This window comes from Schistocerca cancellata, chromosome 8 (assembly GCF_023864275.1).
Source record: "Schistocerca cancellata isolate TAMUIC-IGC-003103 chromosome 8, iqSchCanc2.1, whole genome shotgun sequence".
Lineage (NCBI taxonomy): Eukaryota > Metazoa > Arthropoda > Insecta > Orthoptera > Acrididae > Schistocerca > Schistocerca cancellata.
This window is the reverse complement of record NC_064633.1, coordinates 336,252,473-336,275,415: the sequence shown is the minus strand read 5'-3', so window position 1 is coordinate 336,275,415 and position 22,943 is coordinate 336,252,473. Positions and strand designations below refer to the sequence as shown.

At 46.6% G+C, this 22,943-nt stretch overlaps 1 protein-coding gene across 1 annotated transcript in view; it reads left to right on the top strand.

Moving 5' to 3' along the window:
* The first annotated feature begins 2,994 nt into the window (after window positions 1-2,994).
* Window positions 2,995-22,943, top strand: part of LOC126094785 (probable cytochrome P450 301a1, mitochondrial) — a 182,666-nt gene continuing 162,717 nt past the window's right edge. Inside the window, exons 1-2 of the mRNA XM_049909347.1 lie at window positions 2,995-3,025; window positions 10,820-11,066. Coding sequence (XP_049765304.1) covers window positions 10,840-11,066 — 227 coding nt within the window. The 5' untranslated portion in view covers window positions 2,995-3,025; window positions 10,820-10,839. The remainder of the gene's footprint in view (window positions 3,026-10,819; window positions 11,067-22,943) is intronic.

Sequence of the window (22,943 nt, the reverse complement as noted above, 5' to 3'; positions counted from 1 at the left end):
ATCCTTTCTCGCATAGCCCAGCACTGATCTTTGCATGGCTCTCTGTGCTGGCCTAATTTTCCCTTTTGTAAATGAGTTCAGTGTCCATGTCTCGCAATCATTCATCAGCACAGGAAGAATGCATTGATCAAATACTGTTTTCTTCAGTTTTACTGGCATTTTTGATGTGAATACAGTTGAATTCCTCCAAAATGCTTGCCAGCCAAGCTCGATGCGCCGATAGATTTCTCGCCTCACATCTCTCTTCATATTTATAATCTGGCCAAGGTAGATATATTCACTGACCTCTTCTAATGGACTGTCCTTGACTTTCACACCTCCAGTTGGGACCCATTTGTTGGACATTACTTTTGTTTTGGAACGGTTCATGTTCAAGCCAACCAACTGACATTCCGATGCAAGATCTGTAGCTAAGTTTTGGAGCTCTGCGAAGTCGTTGGCCAGTAAGGCAATATTATCAGCAAATCTCAAGTTGGTAAGCTTTCTTCCATTAATTATAATTCCCTTACCTTCCCAGCTCAGCTTTGACATAGCCATTTCCAGTTCAGCCGAGAACAGTTATGGGCAGATGGGGTCGCCTTGCTTGACACATCTCATGATGCGGAATTCTTGAGGTGATTCACCGATATTAACACAAGCTGAAGAAGTTTCGTAGATATTGCTGAGCACTTCAATGTACGCTGCTCCCACTCCTTGCTCACTCAAAGCTTGGAGGACAGCTACAGGGTGTTTCAAAAATGCCCGGTATATTTGAAACGGCAATAAAAACTAAACGAGCAGCGATAGAAATACACCGTTTGTTGCAATATGCTTGGGACAACAGGACATTTTCAGGCGGACAAACTTTCGAAATTACAGTGGTTACAATTTTCAACAACAGATGGCGCCGCAAGTGATGTGAAAGATATAGAAGACAACGCAGTCTGTGGGTGCTCCATTCTGTACGTCGTCTTTCCGCTGTAAGCGTGTGCTGTTCACAACGTGCAAGTGTGCTGTGGACAACATGGTTTATTCCTTAGAACAGAGGATTTTTCTGGTGTTGGAATTCCACCACCTAGAACACAGTGTTATTGCAACAAGACGAAGTTTTCAACGGAGGTTTAATGTAACCAAAGGACCGAAAAGCGATACAATAAAGAATCTGTTTGAAGTGCAGCAGGTGATCCAACAGCGGCCTCGGGTTTCCGTTCGCCGTGTTGCAGCTGCGGTCCAAATGACGCCAACGTCCACGTATCGTCTCATGCGCCAGAGTTTACACCTCTATCCATACAAAATTCAAACGCGGCAACCCCTCAGCGCCGCTACCATTGCTGCACGAGAGACATTCGCTAACGATATAATGCACAGGATTGATGACGGCGATATGCATGTGGGCAGCATTTGGTTTACTGACGAAGCTTATTTTTACCTGGACGGCTTCGTCAATAAACAGAACTGGCGCATATGGGGAACCGAAAAGCCCCATGTTGCAGTCCCATCGTCCCTGCATCCTCAAAAAGTACTGGTCTGGGCCGCCATTTCTTCCAAAGGAATCATTGGCCCATTTTTCAGATCCGAAACGATTACTGCATTTCGCTATCTGGACATTCTTCGTGAATTTGTGGCGGTACAAACTGCCTTAGACGACACTGCGAACACCTCGTGGTTTATGCAAGATGGTGCCCGGCCACATCGCACGGCCGACGTCTTTAATTTCCTGAATGAATATTTCGATGATCGTGTGATTGCTTTGGGCTATCCGAAACATACAGGAGGCGGCGTGGATTGGCCTCCGTATTCGCCAGACATGAACCTCTGTGACTTCTTTCTGTGGGGACACGTGAAAGACCAGGTGTACCGCCAGAATCCAGAAACAATTGAACAGCTGAAGCAGTACATCTCATCTGCATGTGAAGCCATTCCGCCAGACACGTTGTCAAAGGTTTCGGGTAATTTCATTCAGAGACTACGCCATATTATTGCTACGCATGGTGGATATGTGGAAAATATCGTACTATAGAGTTTCCCAGACCGCAGCGCCATCTGTTGTTGAAAATTGTAACTACTGTAATTTCGAAAGTTTGTCTGCCTGAAAATGTACTGTTGTAAGCATATTGCAACAAACGGTGTATTTCTATCGCTGCTCGTTTAGTTTGTATTGCCGTTTCAAATATACCGGTCATTTTTGAAACACCCTGTATATGGCTAACGGAGTCAAACGCCTTTTCAGAATAAACATAGGCAATGCAGAGAAGCAGTTGGTATTCATTTGCTCTGCTTATCACTTCACTGACGGTCAAAATGTGGTCATTAGTGCTAAAATTGCTTCGGAATCCTGGTTGTTCTGTAGGTTGGGCTGGGTCTAGGGTGGAACTAACGCGGCTTATCAGGATCTTTGTGAAAATTTTGTTCAGAATTGAGAGCAACCTGATGGGACGATAGTTTCTGATATTGTGAATACTTCCTTTCTTGTGTATCAATATAATATCTGCTTTGTTCCACGTAACTTTGGTTGGGATGGGGGAGGAGCTCATGACCTCTATCACACCTCCCCCCCCCCCCCGACCCCTTGAATTCGTGCTTGATGAGATGACTATGAATATTAGATCGTTTTTGGTCAACTTAGACTAGATCATATTCCACCTGAATAATTAAAATGACCTCTTAATCACATTTTTTTAAAGTCGATATTTGTGCTGTGTTGTGTCGACAGATTTGTCTTTCGTCAGTACTTCGGGGTAAACTGGAAGGTACGCATTTACAAAGTTTGAAGTGAAATATACGCTGTCCTCAGGGCGATGAGCGTGACGCTGCCGTGTTGTGTGCTGCAGGTGGTCCGCCGCCATGTTGAGCCTGAGGCTGGGTAGGGCGCTGGGCCAGCGGTGCAAGTCTTCGGCAGTGTCGCTGGAGTGTCCGATGGCGGCTCCAGAGGCCGCGGAGCAGCCGGCTGCAAAGGAGTGGAGCCGCGCGCGCCCCTACCGGCAGGTCCCCGGACCCACGCCGCTGCCCATCGTGGGCAACACCTGGCGCTTCCTGCCGCTAGTAGGTGAGTCAACACATGCTGAAGTGCACGCCTATCACCTGCAGCTATCAAACTAACATATTTAACAGGATTACACTAGAACCGCAACACTCTTTACATTTTTTCTTATTAGCATGAAATTACACTACTGGCAATTAAAATTGCTACACCAAGAAGAAATGCAGATGATAAACGGGAAATCATTGGACAAATATATTATACTAGAACTGACATGTGATTACATTTTCACGCAATTTGGGTGCATAGATCCAGAACAACCACCTCTGGTCGTAAAAACGGCCTTGATACGCCTGGGCAATGAGTCAAACAGAGCTTGGATGGTGTGTACAGGTCCAGCTGCCCATGCAGCTTCAACACGATACCACAGTTCATCAAGAGTAGTGACTGATGTATTGTGACGCGCCAGTTGCTCGGCCACCATTGACCAGACGTTTTCAATTGGTGAGAGATCTGGAGAATGTTCTGGCCAGGGCAGCAGTCGAATATTTTCTGTATCGAGAAAGACCCGTACAGGACCTGCAACATGCGGTCGTGCATTGTCCTGCTGAAATGTAGGGTTTCGCAGGGGTCGAATGAAGGGTAGAGCCAGGGGTCTTAAAACATCTGAAATGTAACGTCCACTGTTCAAAGTGCCGTCAATGCGAACAAGAGGTGACCGAGACGTGTAACCAATAGCACCCCATACCATCACGCTGGGTGATACGCCAGTGTGGCGATGACGAATACACGCTTCCAATGTGCGTTCACCGCGAAGTCGCCAAATACGGATGCGACCATCATGATGCTGTAAACAGAACCTGGATTCATCAGAAAAAATGACGTTTTGCCATTCGTGCACCCAGCTTCGTCGTTGAGTACACCATCGCAGGCGCTCCTGTCTGTGATGCAGCGTCAAGGGTAACCGCAGCCATGGTCTCCGAGCTGATGGTCCATGTTGCTGCAAACGTTGTCGAACTGTTCGTGCAGGTGGTTGTTGTCTTGCAAAGGTCCCCATCTGTTGACTCAGGGATCGAGACGTGGCTGCACGATCCGTTACAGTCATGCGGATAAGATGCCTGTCATCTCGACTGCTAGTGATACGAGACCGTTGGGATCCAGCACGGCGTTCCGTATTACCCTCCTGAACCCACCGATTCCATATTCTGCTAACAGTCATTGTATCTCGACCAACGCGAGCAGCAATGTCACGATACGATAAACCGCAATCGCGATAGGCTACAATCCGACCTTTATCAAAGTCGGAAACGTGATGGTACGCATTTCTCCTCCTTACACGAGGCATCACAACAACGTTTCACCGGGCAACGACGGTAAGCTGCTGTTTGTGTATGAGAAATCGGGTGGAAACTTTCCTCATGTCAGCACGTTGTAGGTGTCGCCACCGGTGCCAACCTTGTGTGAATGCTCTAAAAAGCTAATCATTTGCATATCATAGCATCTTCTTATTGTCGGTTAAATTTCGCGTCTGTAGCTCGTCGTCTTCGTGATGTAGCAATTTTAATGGCCAGTAGTGTATGTAAAATAACAAAATGCTCAAAACAATATGTTGTGTAGGCAGTGCTGATCAGCTTTTATAAAGGATAGGAGATGCAGAATGGAAGACGCTGCTGTACTTGTTTGTATTTTGACAATCGACTTCGGTCACACTTTGACCATGTTCCGGCCACAAAAGACTTGTTTAACTGTGCATTCGGCAACTGCAATATTGACGAAACTGAAATTCCGACCTTAGCCGCAATCGGGCGTTGAAATAAATTCAATGAGGACTAATGAAAATTTGTGTCTGGACCAGGACCAGAATCTAGATTTCCTGTGTTACGATTGCGTTTGCCTTAACTGCTTCAGTTGTCGAGCACACTTCTTGAGCAAACCCAAATTCCCAACTTGTCACACATTACGGATATAGTGTCCCTTGTCCATTATCCCCATTGGTCTCAGCTTCACGCTGATTCCTGCAGGTCAGACAGTGTCTGTACAGAATTAATATTAATTGTTATCAGATATAACCTTTTAACCTCTTGAAAAACAATGGATGGCACTAATTTGTTGAGTTAATATAATGCTCTGGATGCTGAGCAGATCCTTGCACTATGCCGTGTTTCTTACCATTTCTGTATTTTACCACAACTGACAGATTCTTAAACTCATCTACCTCATCAATCATGTGGTTAGATATCTTCAGGATTCTCCACCTTCTTGTGTATATGCACTGGAAACGTCTTTCTCAGTACGTGTCATGAAAAAAGAAGAAAATTGCGTTTATTTAAGTCTGCAGGCCTTCGTGGCTATTGTCATTGCCGATAAAATCTGAGTCATTAGATCGCTTCATAGTCCTCTTCTAACTTCGAACCCTCAACTGGCATTTTCTTCAGGATTCCATTGATGTCCCTACGGGAAAATAGCCTTTTCCATGTGAATGCGAAATGGTCCAGGAATACCAGTGGAATCCTGAAGAAGATCGCAGCAGAAGGATCGAAAGTTCGAGCAGTGAAGCTGTTTTAAGAGGAATATGACGCGGCCTCACGACTCAGAAGACTTTTTCATCAAAATTGGTTCGGTAAAGGCAGAATAGTTACAAAACTTGTGTGCCATCTAACCATGTTTTGAAGCCAATTGGAAATTGCAGGCATCGTCGCAGAAAACTCTCCTCAGCTACTGGATGGCTTAGGAGATAAAAATTGACATAATGCCCTTGAAGAACAAATCCGCAATCACTGATTTTTAAGCAGATTTATTATCCGTTCTGATGGCATTAATTTTTTAAATGACCGTTTTCTGTTCAGTATGAAACATCCTAAGATGTGTGCACAACAGTAAAATAACTAATTATCAAATACATTACGAAATACAAAATGCTGCCATTCCAGGCCAGCACCAAACATAAAATGCACCAGAACATGCCTGAATGTATCGGCTACAAGAGTATTCCGTCCAACTATCAGCAAATTTACGTGTTACGTCACTTAATAAAATAGTGGTTTAGTAGAATCCATGTCATTAAAATAGCCCTTAATGTCATTGCCGACAGGCGGCATCTGATCATCGATTTCAGGCTCAGCACACGTGTTACAGCTGTCCCCCCCCCCTCCCCCCCCCCCCCCCCCACACACACTTTCTGTCCGCTGTCACCTTGGACGTCCATAGGCAACAATCAACATAAATGTTCAAATAGATATTATGGTGTCAGTCGTTCTGTTCATTCAGGATTACACTCGGACATTGCTTTTATGAGCTTAAATTTCATGTTCCTGCAAGACATTACGGAATCGTCCAATTTGAGCCCTATGTAGAATGTCCAAATTTTGATCAGTGTTCTAGTGCTCTAAAGTTGACATGTGTGCCCCAAACGTTATGGCAAGTTTAGGCTCTGAACCAAGAACGTTGTTCAAGATATGGACATCCTACAAAGGTTCCTTAATGTATTGAAGGAACTTGAAATTTACTTATTCATAAGAAGCAGTAACCGAATCTAATCCTGAATGAGCAGAGCGAATGAAACCATAATGCCTATTTTAACATTTATGACGACTTACTAAGATGGTGCTTGTTGCGTATGGATCTTCAAGCCGACAGGGAACATACTGTGTGGTGATAAAGCTGTAACATGTGTGCTGTGCCTGTAGTCGGTAAGGAAGCGGTAAGCAGACCACGGTCGGCTCGTGGCACAACACCAAAACAGTGATCACACGAGGAAGCAAGCCACCACAAATTACAAGTATTTTTTTAATGTCTTTTAACCTCGACAAATGACAGATATCAACCATCTCCATTCTCACCAAACAAAAAAACAAAGTTCTAATCCAGCGTGGGTGTACAAGTTTTCGTTAAATGTGACAAGCGTACCAGACACCACCTGTCGTCAGTAGCTTTATAGGCTATATTAATGACGTGGGTTCTATCAAACCACTAATTTATTATGTGACATTTTGCTGACAGTTGGGCGTGTTACTCTTGCAACCGATAAATTCAGGTACGTCTGATGCAACTGACGTTTGATGTTGACGTAGCATGGCAACATTTTGTATTTCGTAGAGTATGTAACGTCCCCTTAGAACAATTTATACAAGACTGTGCTTAAACTGACACACAATAATTTTAGCGCAACGCAATCTGGCTATCAAAAATCCCTGCAAAAGAATGGCCCTGAGTAACATTAAACTATACCTTTCAGAAATCACTTACCTCACAAAAATCTTCGTTACTCGAACTACTGCAATACAGCGAGCGCCACTACTGCCAGCTAAATAAAAGATTCAAACTACTGAAGGCACTAACTACTGATAGGGATAGTTAGCAAATGAAAGATATTAATAGAGAACAAACAATGTATTTACCTTAATATTCATAATTGACATCCAGTATTACAAATTATCAAAACTCCGCCATCTCTCTCCCCACATCCACCACTGCTGGCGGCTCACCTCCAACTGCGCAACGCTACGCGCTGTTCACATCCAGCTGCCGCTCTACAATGGCAGACAACAATGCAAACTAGCCACAGACTGCACACAGCACAGCCAGTGATTTTCATACAGAGAGCGCTACGTGGCGGCGGCGTTACCAATATAAGAACCTAAACAGCCTACTTACATAAAGAAAACATAAACAGCCTACTTACATAAAGAAAACATAATCAGCCTACTTACAAGTATCTGCTAATCAGTTATTTTACTGTTGTCTACGGATCGGCAGATGGTTCATGTTGAACAGAAACCGGTCATTTAAAAATCAGTGCAATCAATATGGACAATAAATCTGTTTAAAGACCTCAGTAGCACCGTCTTGAACAGTAACGTTTCGATCATCCTGTGTACAACATGCCAGGCAAGATCCAAATATACTGTTTGTAAGACGAAAAAAGACGCACCACGAAATAATTACCGAGTGGGGCGGAAATCGGTACATGTGATGTACAAGGGCTATTCGGAAAGTAAATGGAAATCATTCAAAAAATCAAAAACATTTTGTTGGCAACAGATAACTACACCTTCCAGCTACGTTCTACGTAGTCACCGCTCAGACTTAGACATTTATCGTAGCATTCTACCAACTTTCCAATACCGTCGTCATACAAGACAGCTGCCTGTGCTCTCTCCCAATTCTTCATGCTGGTCTACAGCTCATCGTCTTGGTGAAAATGTTGTCTTGATAGCCAGCGGTTCACATGAGGGGAGATGAAACTCAGGGAGGAGGGGGGGGGGCGGCCGAGCGGTTCTAGGCGCTACAGTCTTGAACCGCGCGATCGCTACGGTGGCCTGCCTCGGGCATGGATGTGTATGATGTCCTTAGGTTAGTTAGGTTTAAGTAGTTCTAAGTTCTAGGGGACTGATGACCTCAGAAGTTAAATCCAATAGTGCTCAGAGTCATTTGAACCATTTGAGTCATTTGGAGGGGGGGGGGGGGCTCACTTAAGGGCTGTATGTTACGTGATCAAACACTCCCCATCGAAAATGTTGCAGGAGCATCTTCATTGCCCCTGCAGAGTGTGGCCGTGAATTGCCGTGCAGAGGAAACAAATGACAGTTATGTTGCGTGGGCTACACGGCATCAGGTGAAATCTCTCAACAGGCCCTCACACTTGGCGAGAGATACTACTTTCTAGTCATTTTTTCGTGCTCACTGTGCGCTCATAACTGAAAAGATCGACGAGCCACATCCTTGCAAAACTTCATCGGACTTTCACTGTGGCTTCCATTCCACGACCGATCGTGTCTTACTTTCCGAATAGTCCCGCACATGCACAGACAAATAAATGACTACGGTTTCAGAAAAACTGGATAATTTATTCAAGAGAAAGAGCTTCAGAAACTGGGCTAGTTAATAATGCGTTGGTCTACCCCTGGCGCTTATGCAAGCAGTTATTGGCGATCGCATTGATTGAAAGAGCTGTGCTGAATTCTGTCCAATCAGCACGTTGGTCCATCAAAATCTCATAATGCTTCAAACCCCTCAAATGTGGTCAGATCCGGCGGCCTTGTTGGTCAAGGTAGGGTTTAGAAAGTACGAAGACAAGCAGTAAGGAGAACCACTCGCCATGAGCGGGAGGGCGTTATATTGCTGAAATGTACAAAACAGAGCGTAGAATATCGTCGACGTACAGCTGAGCCATGTGGTGCCGCGGATGACAACCAAAGGCGTCTTGCTATGAAAAGAAATCGTACCCTAGTCCATCACCCCTGCTTCTCGGGCCATTAGAGAGGCGACAGTCAGGCTGGTATCCCACCACTGCCCAGGGCGTTTCCAGAAACGTCTTTACTGTTCATCAGGGCTCAATTCGAATAGGGACTCGTCATCGAAGACAATCCTACTCCAGTACACGCCCTGTTTAGTTGCCCTTCGTGGCAAGCCATCCTGGGCTTACAAAATGGCTCTGAGCACTATGGGACTCAACTGCTGTGGTCATAAGTCCCCTAGAACTTAGAACTACTTAAACCTAACTAACCTAAGGACATCACACACATCCATGCCCGAGGCAGGAGTCGAACCTGCGACCGTAGCGGTCGTGCGGGTCCAGATTGTAGCGCCTTTAACCGCTCGGCCACTTCGGCCGGCCCTGGGCTTACATTTCAGCAAGACAATGTCTGCCCGCACGGGGCGAGGGTTTCTAATGCTTGGCCATCAACGGCACCTGATCTCTCACCAATTGAGAACGTTTGGGACATAATGGGCAGGGCCCTCCAACCAGCTCCGGGTTTTGACAATCTAACTCGCAAATTGGACAGAATTTTCCACGCTGTCTATCAGGAGAACATCCAACAACTCTATTAACTCAGTACCAAGCCGAACAGATGCTTGCATAAGGACCAGAGGTGGAACAACACATTACTGACTTGCTCAATTGATGAAGTTCTTCCTCTTCAATGAAAAAAGCACTCCGTCTTCAGGCCACGAGTGGCCTACCGGGACCATCCGACCGCCGTGTCATCCTTAGTGGAGGACGCGGATAGGACACCGCTCTCCCGGTCGTTATGATGGTATTCTTGACCGAAGCCGCTACTATTCGGTCGAATAGCTCCTCAATTGGCATCACGAGGCTGAGTGCACCCCGAAAAATGGCAATAGCGCATGGCAGCCTGGATGGTCACCCATCCAAGTGCCGACCACGCCCGACAACGCTTAACCTCGGTGATCTCACGGCAACCTGTGTATCCACTGCTGCAAGGCTGCTGCCATATGCTCTTCAATAAACCAACCAATTTTTCCAAATTGTATTCATTTATTTGTCTGTATATGCACAGTGTCGCATCTTCTCATTTCCGTCCCATTCGGTAATAACTTCGTCGTGTGTTATTTTTTAATTTTGGTTCAAATGGCTCTGAGCACTATGGAACTTGACATCTGAGGTCATCAGTCCCCTAAAACTTAGAACCACTTAAACCTAACTAACCTAAGGACATCACACACATCCATGCCCACGGCAGGATTCGAACCTGCGACCGTAGCGGTCGCGCGGTTCCAGACTGTAGCGCCTACAACCGCTCGGCCACTCCGGCCGGTCTTTTAATTTTATTTATTTATTTATTTATTTGTCTTACAGCGCATGTTACAATGCATGGGGGGAACTACACGATATTAAACGTTACCCAGAATCAGATTTGGTTTTCGCAGTCGTTCGTTTCGAATAGGCTGCCCTTGTTTTGGGTACTGTTTTGATTTTAATTTGAGAGCCAAGTTAAAGTTTTAGTAACACGAAGTTTATTAATCCATTCCCGCCTCCTCTTGAATATACGCCCATACACGTTCGTTGTGGTGCAAACCTTTTCTTGGGCCTCGCTAACCGTGGTGCCCCTGCTGCAGGCGACTTCAGCATCCCCGGCATGGCGGGCGTGTGCGAGCGGCTGCGCGCGCAGTTCGGCCCCGTGGTGCGGCTGTCGGGGCTGCTGGGCCGGCCGGACATGCTCTTCCTGTTCGACGCCGACCTGGTGGAGCGAGTCTTCCGCGAGGAGGACGCGCTGCCCCACCGGCCGTCCATGCCGTCGCTCAACTACTACAAGCACGTCCTGCGCAAGGACTTCTTCGGCAGCGCGCCCGGCGTCATCGCAGTGTGAGTACAGCACTCCACTCTCCCCTCAATATGTCCTTGTTGCTCCTTATATTGTGTATATCGTAAACTGATAACACCTCGTCGGGATTTACTACACACATTAAAAAAAGTTTTGCACCACCCCGGTTCCCAGAACTCCTGAAGAGTGACGTTCTCTGTGGATATTGTAATCACAGACACAGTCCCTTTGACTGTTCAAAGGCCGGCCGAAGTGGCCGTGCGGTTAAAGGCGCTGCAGTCTGGAACCGCAAGACCGCTACGGTCGCAGGTTCGAATCCTGCCTCGGGCATGGATGTTTGTGATGTCCTTAGGTTAGTTAGGTTTAACTAGTTCTAAGTTCTAGGGGACTAATGACCTCAGCAGTTGAGTCCCATAGTGCTCAGAGCCATTTGAACTGTTCAAAGATGTCACTAAACCCGCCCAAAGATGTAAACAACCACGCATGAGCAGCGCCTACTAGACGGAGGGGGTCGGACAGTCGATCAGCCCCAGTCGTTCCACCAGGAAGGAGGTACACGGCTCGTGTTTTCTGTAGTTCAATCATGCCTAGACGGTGAATAGCGCGGTTCGATCGCGTCCGCATTGTTACTTTGTGATAGGAAGTGCTCTCAACAAGGGAAGTGTCCAGGCGTCTCAGAGTGAACCAAAGCGACGTTGTTCGGACATGGAGGAGATATAGAGAGACACGAACTGTCGATGACATGCCTCGCTTACGCCACCCAAGGGCTGTTACTGTAGTGGATGAGCCGGCCGCTGTGGCCGAGCGGTTCTAGGCGTATCAGTGTGGAACCGCGCGACCGCTACTTTCGTAGGTTCGAATCCTGCCTCGGGCATGGATGTGTGTGATGTCCTTAGGATAGTTAGGTTTAAGTAGTTCTAAGTTCTAGATGACTGATGACCTCAGATGTTAAGTCCCATAGTGCTCAGAGCCATTTGAACCATTTGAACTGTAGTGGATGACCGCTAACTACAGATTATGGCTCTGAGGAACCGTGACAGCAACGCCACCATGTTGAATAATGCTTTTCGTGCAGCCACAGGACGTCGTGTTACGACTCAAACTGTGCGCAATAGGCTGCAAGATGCACAATTTCACTCCCAACGTCCATGGCGAGGTCCATCTTTGTAACTACGACACCATGCAGCGTGGTACAGATGGGCCCAACAACATGCCGAATGGACCGCTCAGAATTGGCCTCACGTTCTCTTCACCGAAGAGTGTCGCATGTGCCTTCAATCAGACAATCGTCGGACACTTGTTTGGAGGCAACTCTGTCAGGCTGAAGGCCTTATACACACTGACGAGCATGTGCGACGAGGTGGAGGTTCCCTGCTGTTTTGGGGTGGCATTATGTGGGACCGACCTACGCCGCTGGTGGTCATGGAAGGCGCTGTAATGGCTGTACGATACGTGATTGGCATCCTCCGACCGATAGTGCAACTATATCGGCAGCATATTGGCGAGGCATTCATCTTCATGGACGACAATTCGCACCCCCAGCGTGCACATCATGTGAATGACTTCCTTCACGATAACGACATCAAAATGGTTCAAATGGCTCTGGGCACTATGGGACTTAACAGCTGAGGTCATCAGTCCCGTAGAACTTAGAACTACTTAAACCTAACTAACCTAAGGACATCACACACATCCATGCCCGAGGCAGGATTCGAACCTGCGACCGTAGCGGTCTCGCGGTTCCAGACTGACGCGCCTAGAACCGCACGGCCACACCGGCCGGCCGATAACGACATCGCTCGACTAGAGTGGCCAGCATGTTCTCCAGACATGAACCCTATCGAACATGCCTGGGATATTTTGAAAGGAGCTGTTTATGAACGACGTAACCCACCAACTACTCGGAGGGATCTACGCCAAATAGCCAATCTGGACCTACAGTGCCTAGATAAACTTGTGAATAGTATGCCACCACGAATATAGGTATGCAGCTATGCAAGAGGACGTGCTACTGGGTATTAGAGGTACGGGTGTGTACAGCAATGTGGACCACCACCTCAGAAGCTCTCAATGTACGGTAGTACAACATGCAATGTGTGGTTTTCATGACCAATGGAAAGAGCGGAAATGATGTTTATGTTGATCTCTATTCCAATTTTCTGTACACGTTCCGGAACTCTCAGAACCAAGGTGGTGCAAAACTTTTTTGATGTGAATTATCCAAATGGCTCTGAGCACTATGGGACTTGACATCTGTGGTCATCAGTCCCCTAGAACTTAGAACTACTTAAACCTAACTAACCTAAGGACATCACACACATCCATGCCCGAGGCAGGATTCGAACCTGCGACCGTAGTAGCCGCGCGGTTCCGGACTGCGCGCCTAGAACCGCTAGACCACCGCGGCCGGTTACTTAATTATCCTGGTTTACTAAAAGTTAGCTGTTACCCGCGACTTCGCTTACATGTCAGTAGTTATTTTATGAAAGTTTGGTGGTGAGTAAGGAAACTACATGATCCACTGAATGGAATGAACAGTCTAAGGAATACATAATATGGATTGAGAGTAAGTCGACGAAAGACGAAAGTAATGAGAAGTAGCAGAAATGAGAACAAAGAGAAACTTAAAATCAGGATTGATGGTCACGGAGTAAATGAAGGAATTTTGCTACCTATGTAGCAAAATAATCAATGACGGACGGAGCAGGGAGGACATCAAAAGTAGACGAGTATTGGCAAAAAGGGCATTCCTGGCCAAGAGGAGTCTACTAGTATCAAACATAGGTGTTAATTTGATTAAGAAACTTCTGAAATGTATGTTTGGAGCACAGCATTGTATGGTGGTGAAACATGGACTGTACGAAAACCGGAACAGAAGAGAATCGAAGCATTTGAGATGTGGTGCTACAGACGAGAGTTGGAAATTGGGTGGGCGGATAAGGTAAGGAATGAGCAAGTTCTGTGCAGAATCGGAGAGGAAAGGAATATGTGGAAAACACTGACATGGAGAAGGGACAGGATGATAGAACAACTATTAACACATCAGGGAATGACTTCCATGGTATTGGAGGGAGATGTAGAGGACAAAAATGTAGAAGAAGACAGATATTGGAATACATCCAGCAAATAATTGAGGACGTAGGTTGCAAGTGCTATTCTGAGATGAAGAGGTTGGCACAGGAACTACAGTACATGCTGCTGTACGTGCAATAACATCGGCAGTCCTCTCGTGTCCGTCTGTTCGGTTAAGCAAAGCTCTTGATGTATGGCCCGTTCTCTCCCACCCAAGCTGCCCCAACGCTCGATGCATCGGCTTTCGAAGCGTCGCTGCCATTCATGTCGAGGAGCAGGAGCGAGCATCTATCTATGTTACTGTTGAGGTAGTACATTATGCAACATGTACGTTATGGAAGCGAGCATCTATCTATGGTACTGTTGAGGTAGTACATCATACAACATTTACGTTATGGGAGCGAGCCTCTATTTATGGTACTGTTGAAGTAGTAAGTAGTACATTCCACAACATGTACATTAACCAAAAAATGGTTCTGTTGCAGAGTTACGTAAATTATTTCATAGTGGCCTGCTACCTCCTTAGCTGTGCGGTCGGATGGAGTCTCCCGGCCAACAATGAGACACGATCATTTCACTTTATTTCATAGTGGCCAACCTCTTCTTCTGGCGTCTCCATATATATCCTCGTTATAGACATTTTTCTACGTGGTTTTCCTCCATCTTCACAAATGCACATCATCACAAATGCACACAACTGTATTTGGAGCACATCCAAATTTTTTTTCCTTTATTGGATTTCGATTCCCCCCTCCCCAGAGGGTGTGTGGCAGCAGCGTAACATGCTGCTCTACAGCCTACAGAAAAGTTAAAAAACATAATGAGAGTATAAACAAACAAGAAAAAATGCGATGAAACGGTGACATTGTAAAAAGAACTGTCAAACGGCGGAAAGTTGTGGAATTAAAAATATAAAAACACTGCGGTGATGATGCGGATGAAGACACACAATAAGTAGACAGGCACAATTACAAAACAAAGTGACAGTCTATTCGCATGAGATAAAAAACACAACTCACGACAGTATAGTGGCTGTTCGCAACACCGACAGGGGACGCACAACACTGAACACTCACTTAAAACAGCACCATACAGGTGACACGACAGCAGATGGGGGGGAGGCGGACCGATGAGGGGGAAAAAGGGGGAAGAGAGGAAAAGAAAAAAGGTGGAAGCGATGGAGGGAGGGGACATAGAAAAGTTGGGGCTGGGCAGACTTGAGAAGGAGTGGGAAAGGCAGTTGAGGGGAGAGCAAAAAGGACTTGAGGGAGAGAAGGGAAGTAGACATAGGGTAGGTGGGAAAAAAAACAGGATGGAAGGGAGGGGGAAGAGGGAGCTGGGGAAAAGGACAGAGGAAGGGAGGGGATGTGAGGTTCAGAGTTGATAGGAGGGATAAATGGAGGGAGAGAGGGCATCATCTGGAGGGGGAGTCGACAGAAGCCGCCTTGGGAAAGGAGATGAAGGGTGTAGAGGTGAAGGGTAGGGGGGACACAATGGTAACGGCGCAGCATAGGGCGTGAGTTGGAGAGGAGAGGAGCAACCAGGGGATTAGGGGGATCAAGGTGGCGGGAGGTGCAGAGGACGCAGATATGTTCGAGGAAAAGGAGCAGATGGGGGAAAGGAATCAGGTCATACAGGATCTGCTTGGGGGATGGGAGGTGTATATGGAAGGCGAGGTGGAGTGCATGGCGCTCGAGGATCTGGAGGGACTACAGAATTTGGGGGCGGGTGGATATCCAGGTGGGACTGGCATAACAGAGGATGGAACGTATTAAGGATTTGTAGGTGTGGAGGAAGGTAGAGGGGTTCAGCCCCCATGTCCAGCCAGAGAGGAGTTTGAGGAGCAGAGGCAGTTGTGAACTTTGGATTGGATAGAGCGGAGATGAGGGATCCAGGTGAGGTGACGGTCAATGGTGAGGCCAAGGTAGGTGAGGGTGGGGGAGAGGCGGACAGGACAGGCGCAGATGGTAAGGGAGAAATCAAGGAGCCGGAAGGATTGAGTGGTACGAACTACTATGACTGCCTGGGTCATGGAAGGATTGATTTTCAGGAGCCACTGGTTACACCATGCGGCAAAAGGTGCAAGGTGATTCTGAAAAAAGGCGTTGGGACCATTGGAGGGTAGGAGTGAGGGCAAGGAAGGCCGTGTCATCGGCACACTGCAAGAGGTGTACTGGGAGGGGGGGGGGGGATGGTTGAGGCAAATCTTCGGTGTACAGGAAGTAGAGGAGAGGGGAGAGGACAGAGCCCTGGGGCACACCTACAGAGGGGTAGAAGGTGCAGGAATGAGCATTATGGATGGTAACATAGGAGGGGTGGCGGGAGAGGAAGGAGACAATCAGATAGACATAGTTGATAGGAAGGGCGTAGGTCTGGACACACCCAACGACTACGACAAAAATATCAGTCGCAGACTACCAGTACTCTCGTTGCTGTTACAATAAATAACGTCTCTTCCCAACGAGTGCAGTTCTCTTTCAAAGGTTTTAAATAATGTGTTACTTTTTATAACACCTTCAGCTGTTACTGTGTTGTCTAACTTTTGAAAGAACTGTTCACATAAGCAGTAGCATCTACAAATACTAAATTGCTGATACAGAAAAATAGCAATATTTGTGCAAATAGTTCCCTGCACTACTAACAGATGGCTTTACTTGTTAAATTTACAGAAAGCTGTCTCATACTTAGAAATATATTTAACTGGACTAGCAATCAAAATTAACAAATTTAAAAATGGAAATATCCTGTGACTTTATGTTTTAAAAGTCAGTATCTTTAAATGAATCTTACTGTTTTATCTGAGTCATTACAAGCTCACTGGACAAATTATGACGTCGAGTTCCTGGCTTCCATGGCGTCCCCTGCGAATGCGGTAGCACTTGCATAAGACGAACTATTCACGCTGTTGCCGAGCGTCATACGCAGCACTCACGACATATTAAACAAACGAAGCTTGAGAAGTCAGGCGTGGCTGAACATTGCCTAGAAAACGGACATAAAATATAATTTGGAAAATGACGAAACTTTTCGTTCATGAATTATCCTCTTGGGATTTTGTTATTAAGGAGGCGGCCGAAATTGATACGCATGTGGCAGCATGCGCTACCAATACTAGTACGTCCCAAAACGCAGAGCATAAAACGGTTTTCTTCTGGTGCTCGTACTTCGGGTTCTATTGGTAATATAAGGGTAGGGTCAAGTGTTTTGGATAACTCTTCGGCTAGAGATCGTTTGTACACCCAACAGAAGCATCGTCTTTCTATAACTATCCTACAGTACAGGGCCAAAGTGTGAACATTACACACTGCCTGCAGCTTAGGCAAATGGAACAAATTAGTTGGTACTTTTTTCATTAGATGTGGTCTCCTGTATCTCCTAAACTTACGCAGGCACCATTTAGTTCATGGGCGGCCCCTGAGAAAACCCTAAAACAAGCTTTTCACAATTTGTTTGCCATCAGCAGCGGATGTCTAAATACGTAGCCGCAGTAAATTGCTCAAGGTGCTGAGGCAGGTAGAGTGATGCAGCTGGTACCCCGGTTTTCAGTCAGTCTTTTAAAGAAGAGTGTGGCCGCCATTTTTCCGCTGGCTAGAATAAACAGTGACAATTTTACCAGTGACTAACCGTACGCGCTTACCAGGGCATGAGGAGGGGGGGGGGGGGGTGCCGCAGGTTTTCGGTATGGTATGAGTGCTTACACCGAAGGACTAATAAATCTGAGCGACTTACTGTGAGGGGGGGCTAATGCGAAGTAAAGGTGAGTTGTGTGTTAAAAAGAACGTGAAGATGTTCGTATGGCAAAATTTTTGGGAAAATTTTTCAAGGTGCTGAGGAAGGTAGAATGAGGCAGCTGGTATTCCACTATTCAGTCAGTCTTTCAGAGAGGCACATGTTCGCCATTCTTCCGCTGGTTGGAATGTACAGCGAGAATTCTGACAGAGACGAGGGGTAGGCACTTAACAAAGCATGGGGGCGGGCTTTAGATACAGAGCGAAAGCAAGGACTGATTGTTGACGCTTTTGGGGAAGCAGGAGCTACCAGTTTCAAACGTGCTGCTGGCTCCTTGTGCCATGTGACGTCATTCGGTCCCGCACCAGGCCAACGAGGTATACGGATCCCACGGCGTGCGTCACAGCGCCTGACACTGCAGGTCTTACAAGTTCTGACGGCCTTCTCCGCTGGGGAGCGACTTCCTGTTTCAGACAAGTTTAATAATTCTTAACTGTGCATTTAAATGCATGCAAGCTCTTTATAACACATGACAAAGTTAAGACCTTTATTGTGTGCCTATTCATTGACATTCTGATTTCCTATCGGCCCCGGAAGGAGCCGAGCGTTCGGGAGCTATATCGGGCAAGGCAACTAGTGTGACGTCACAAGTTCGTTGTGCTCCCCACTTGCTTCACGGTTGAGCTCGGCTATCCTTACTGGACAATCCTCTGGCGTATCTGTTATTGTGAACCTCATGTCGCCACACTAGCGGCTACCAACCAGCGGCTGTTAAGGCACTGCTCTGTGGCGCTTCAAGTTACTTCTTCTTTCTTTCGTTAAAGATTAATAATTTTCTGATTAAAGGCTGGGTCAAAAAGTACACGTTGCATCGCGACAGGTACTCACGAATCGCACGCTTAATTATTGAACCGTTGTGCGACGATAGCTCTCGCCACGTCGCCTGGAACACGATCTTCGGTGTGAATGAATGTCGTACGTTAGCGGCGAGAGCCGCTGAGGCCGTGATTCCGGGAGAGGCGGTGTGTGAAGCAGCACGGGCAGCGCAGGTCTGTGGGGCAACGGACTTTCTGTCTGTTCTGCCGCCCGCGTGACTTCCAAGCTGGTCTGGCTGAGCACCTTCCCGACACGAACGACCTGCACCGGAAACGGGGGGAGTGGTCGCATTAACCCTTTGACCGACCAGGTTTGGAGGCGAGCGGTGGGTCGTCGTCAAACACACATCTTCTGGCGGCTCCAAGTTTTTCCACTGTTCCTCAGCGCACAGCGGCTTTAGATGCTCGGTTAGCTACTTTTAGTTCGTTGCTCCGGCGCGGAGATTATGCGGCATTCGTGAAGATTGATCTTGTTCTCCTCTGTAACCGTGATAATTGTGACTGGTTCGCTTCCTGCACTTGTTTGCCCCCTGCTACTTCTATATCGGATTCGGTTCAGCCTCCTGTTGTTGTTGTTCCCTGTTCTTGTGTCTGATCAGGCGATCTGAGGAGCGTGTCACTGGTATTAAAACACAATAGATTTCATTTGGTAGTTGTCGTAGAATTGTGATTTGATGGTGTGTTTTAAGTTATTGAGGCTTGGTAAATTGCTTTAATGTTTAATTCGTCATTATTTAGGAGGTTCAAAGGATTTTTTGTTGTTGCTGGTTCATTGTTGCGCTAAATCGTTTGGTCGCTTCAAATCTTGTTGCATGTATTTTGGTGGGTTATACTTCCAAGCCAAGCTTGTGTCTACATAGGTGAGGTTCATCAGCCAACCGTTCGCGTCCTCCACCTATGTTTTCCGTCCCGCGCGACGGTTAAGTTTTTACCGTTACCGCCTCTTGGTGCGATTTGAAGCTGAATGTCGGTCGGCCGCTGAACTTCTTCACTGTTAAGTGTAAGCAGGGGTGGTTGCCTTGGCAGTTACCTTATTATTTTTAACCACTTTTCACAACTGTTTTGCCTCGGTGCCAGCCTGTAATGTGATGGCTTATGTTCGTTGCTCGTTTTACTTAAAAATTACTTCTCTGGTAATCAGGCTGTCATTGTATGTTTGTGTCTTCGGGCGTGCTCCCACTGGTTTCTTGGGAAAGAAGTGTGATGAGCAACTTATCGGGCCTGCGCTAGGTAATTTCGGGTTCGTTCGTCCGGGCCACATTGCCCTATGCATGGTGGTTTCATATCACGGGGCGTTAATTGTTTTTTGTTCCCTTTTAATGAACTCCTCTTCCGGTAAACCTGAATCATAATTAGTCAAACACATTTTATAGATATTTGAGGCCTACTTGCTTTAAAGACCGTTTTCTTAGAACCTTTGAAGAGAACGTTAAGTAACTTCAATTGCTGAAATATTATCTTGCTTCTCTTGCTGAAAATAGCTGTAAATATTTCAACAATAGTAACCAGCGGCACACAAAAATTGTATATTTTGAAAAGAGAATAACATTTTTTGTAAATTCAAATTCTCATACTTCATGTTCCCACGAATGACTTTTTGGGGAGTTCAGAGCAAATATTTTAATTAACACTATAACCTTTTGTCATTAATCTCACTGAAATATTTAACATTGTTGATCCCCTTATCAGCAATTGTTCTTAAATGGTGTTGTGAAATTACATAGTTTTGTCTTAGTATATCAATGTCCTATTTAGCCGCGCGGGATCAGCCGAGCGGTCTTAGGCGCTGCAGTCATGGACAGTGCGGCTGGTCCCGGCGGAGGTTCGAATCCTCCCTCGGGCATGGGTGTGTGTGTTTGTCCTTAGGGTAATTTAGGTTAAGTAGTGTGTAAGCTTAGGGACTGATGACCTTAGCAGTTAAGTCCCATAAGATTTCACACACATTTTTGAATGTCCTATTTACCTAATTTGTTAAGTTATATCGGCTGAGGAGTGTTAATTAGTCTTATACGAATGATGTTCAATCCTTATTTTAGCCGATCCTTTCCCTCCCAGCAAACTTACGCCAGTAGTGCGGACAAGTTATTATGTGAAGTCTCAGGATCTGAGTTTTCGAAGAGAACTTACACTAATGAGCCAGAACATTTCTGCCCTCCGCGACGGTGAGTGATGCCTGGTGGCGCGTGATGCGATGAGGAAAGTACGAGGGTGAGTCGAATGAAAACCTTAAATTTGTAGCAACGAATTGAAATTTCTCGCCGTTATCCTGTAAGATGGTAAGCGTGCTACAAACAGCGTGCAGAATGGCCTGTAGGTGGCAACATACAGCAGATGCACACATACCGTCGCAGTATCAGTATAAAGATGGCCGCCCCACTTGCGACTTGCACCAGGGAAGAACAGCGTTCTGTTATTCGCTTTTTGCGTAGTGAAGGTGTGAAAGCTATTGAAATTCATCGACGAATGAAGGTTCAGTACGGTGACGCATGTTTATCACAGCAGCAGGTCTACGAATGGAGTAGGAAGTTCGCAAATGGTGTGACTTCGTGGAAGATTCTCCTAGTCCAGGTCAGGCACAACGAGTTGTAACTCCACAGAACATTGCAGCAGTTGAAGCCATAGTGAAGGAAAACCGCGGAGTGACACTGAATGACATTGCAGCATGTTTACAGATTAGTCATGGGTCAGCACACCACATTGCGCACGATGTGCTCCAGTTTCACAAAGTGTCTGCAAGATGGGTGCCACTGCAGCTGACACCTGAAATAAGAGAACGACGTGTTGATGCTTGTGAAGAACTTCTTCGGCGCTTTGAGCGAGAAGATGATGGCTTCCTTGCAAGAATCATTACTGGGGACGAAAGCTGGGTTCACTTCCACCAACCGGAAACGAAGAGATCGAGCAAAAAATGGCGCCATTCCTTATAACCAAAACCAAAGAAGTTTCGAACAGAACCATCAGCAGGGAAGGTTATGCTGACTCTCTTTTGGGACGAAAAAGGCGTCGTTTTGGAGCATTACATGCGTAGAGGGACCACTGTCACCCGTGTACCATACACAGATCTCCTAAAAAATTATCTGCTGCCTGCAATCAAATCAAAGCGACGTGGATTGCTGTCAGCAGGTGTCCTTTTGCAACATGACAATTCAAGGCCCCACACTGCCCGTACAACAGTTGCAACAATCACAGACCTTGCCCCAAGCGATTTCCATATGTTTGGGCCACTCAAAGAAACAATGGGAGGAAAGAAGTTCCGTTCTGATGAAGAGGTACGCCACGCGATGCATGAGTGGTTGCGCGGGTTTTTTTCTAAAGGAATTTATGCACTTTGAAAGAGCGCTGGAGGACTTGCATTGAGCATGGGGGAGAACATGTTGGAAAGTGATACAGCTTTGTACCACTTCTGCACAATAAATAATATTTAAAAAATATTTAAGATTTTCATTTGACTCACCCTCGTGTACAAGCGGAACGGAGACGAATGGGAAATCCACTGACATACATGACTCTGACAAAGGGCAGATTGCTAAGGACCGGCTCCTGGAAACGAGCATCTCGGAAACGCCGAAGGTAATCGGCTGTTCGTACGCTACTGCCGCAAGCATCTATACAAAGTGGTTGAAGGATGGTGAAATGAGGATTAGCCGACATTGTGTTGGAAGTCCACGCCTCACTACAGAAAGTGAATGTCAGAGGTTTTCCCGCTCCGTGAAGCAGGGTAAGCAGCGTCTGTGTCAGATCTAACGACAAATTCAGCGCACATTGTTAGAGAAGGGAAGCCGCAGCAGACAACCTCTACATGTTGATGATGATGATGATGATGTTTGGTTTGTGGGGCGCTCAACTGCGTGGGTATCAGCGCCCGTACAATTTCCCAACCTTTGCTCAGTCCAATTTCGCCACTGTCCCGGATGATGATGAAATGATGAGGACAACACAAACACCCAGTCATCTCGAGGCAGGTGAAAAATCCCTGACCCCGCCGGGAATCGAACCCGGGACCCCGTGCTCGGGAAGCGAGAACGCTACCGCGAGACCACGAGCGGTGGACTCTCTACATGTTCCCATGGTGACCCAACCAAATGGTCAGTAACAGTTACAGTTGCAGAGATACAGGATCGTCGATAACGGACCGTAGGTGTATAGAAATGTATCACCTGATCGCATGATTCGCCTTTCCTGTTACAACAGGTCGATGGGTGGGTCCGGATATGCCGTCGTCCAGACGAACGGCTGCGAGAA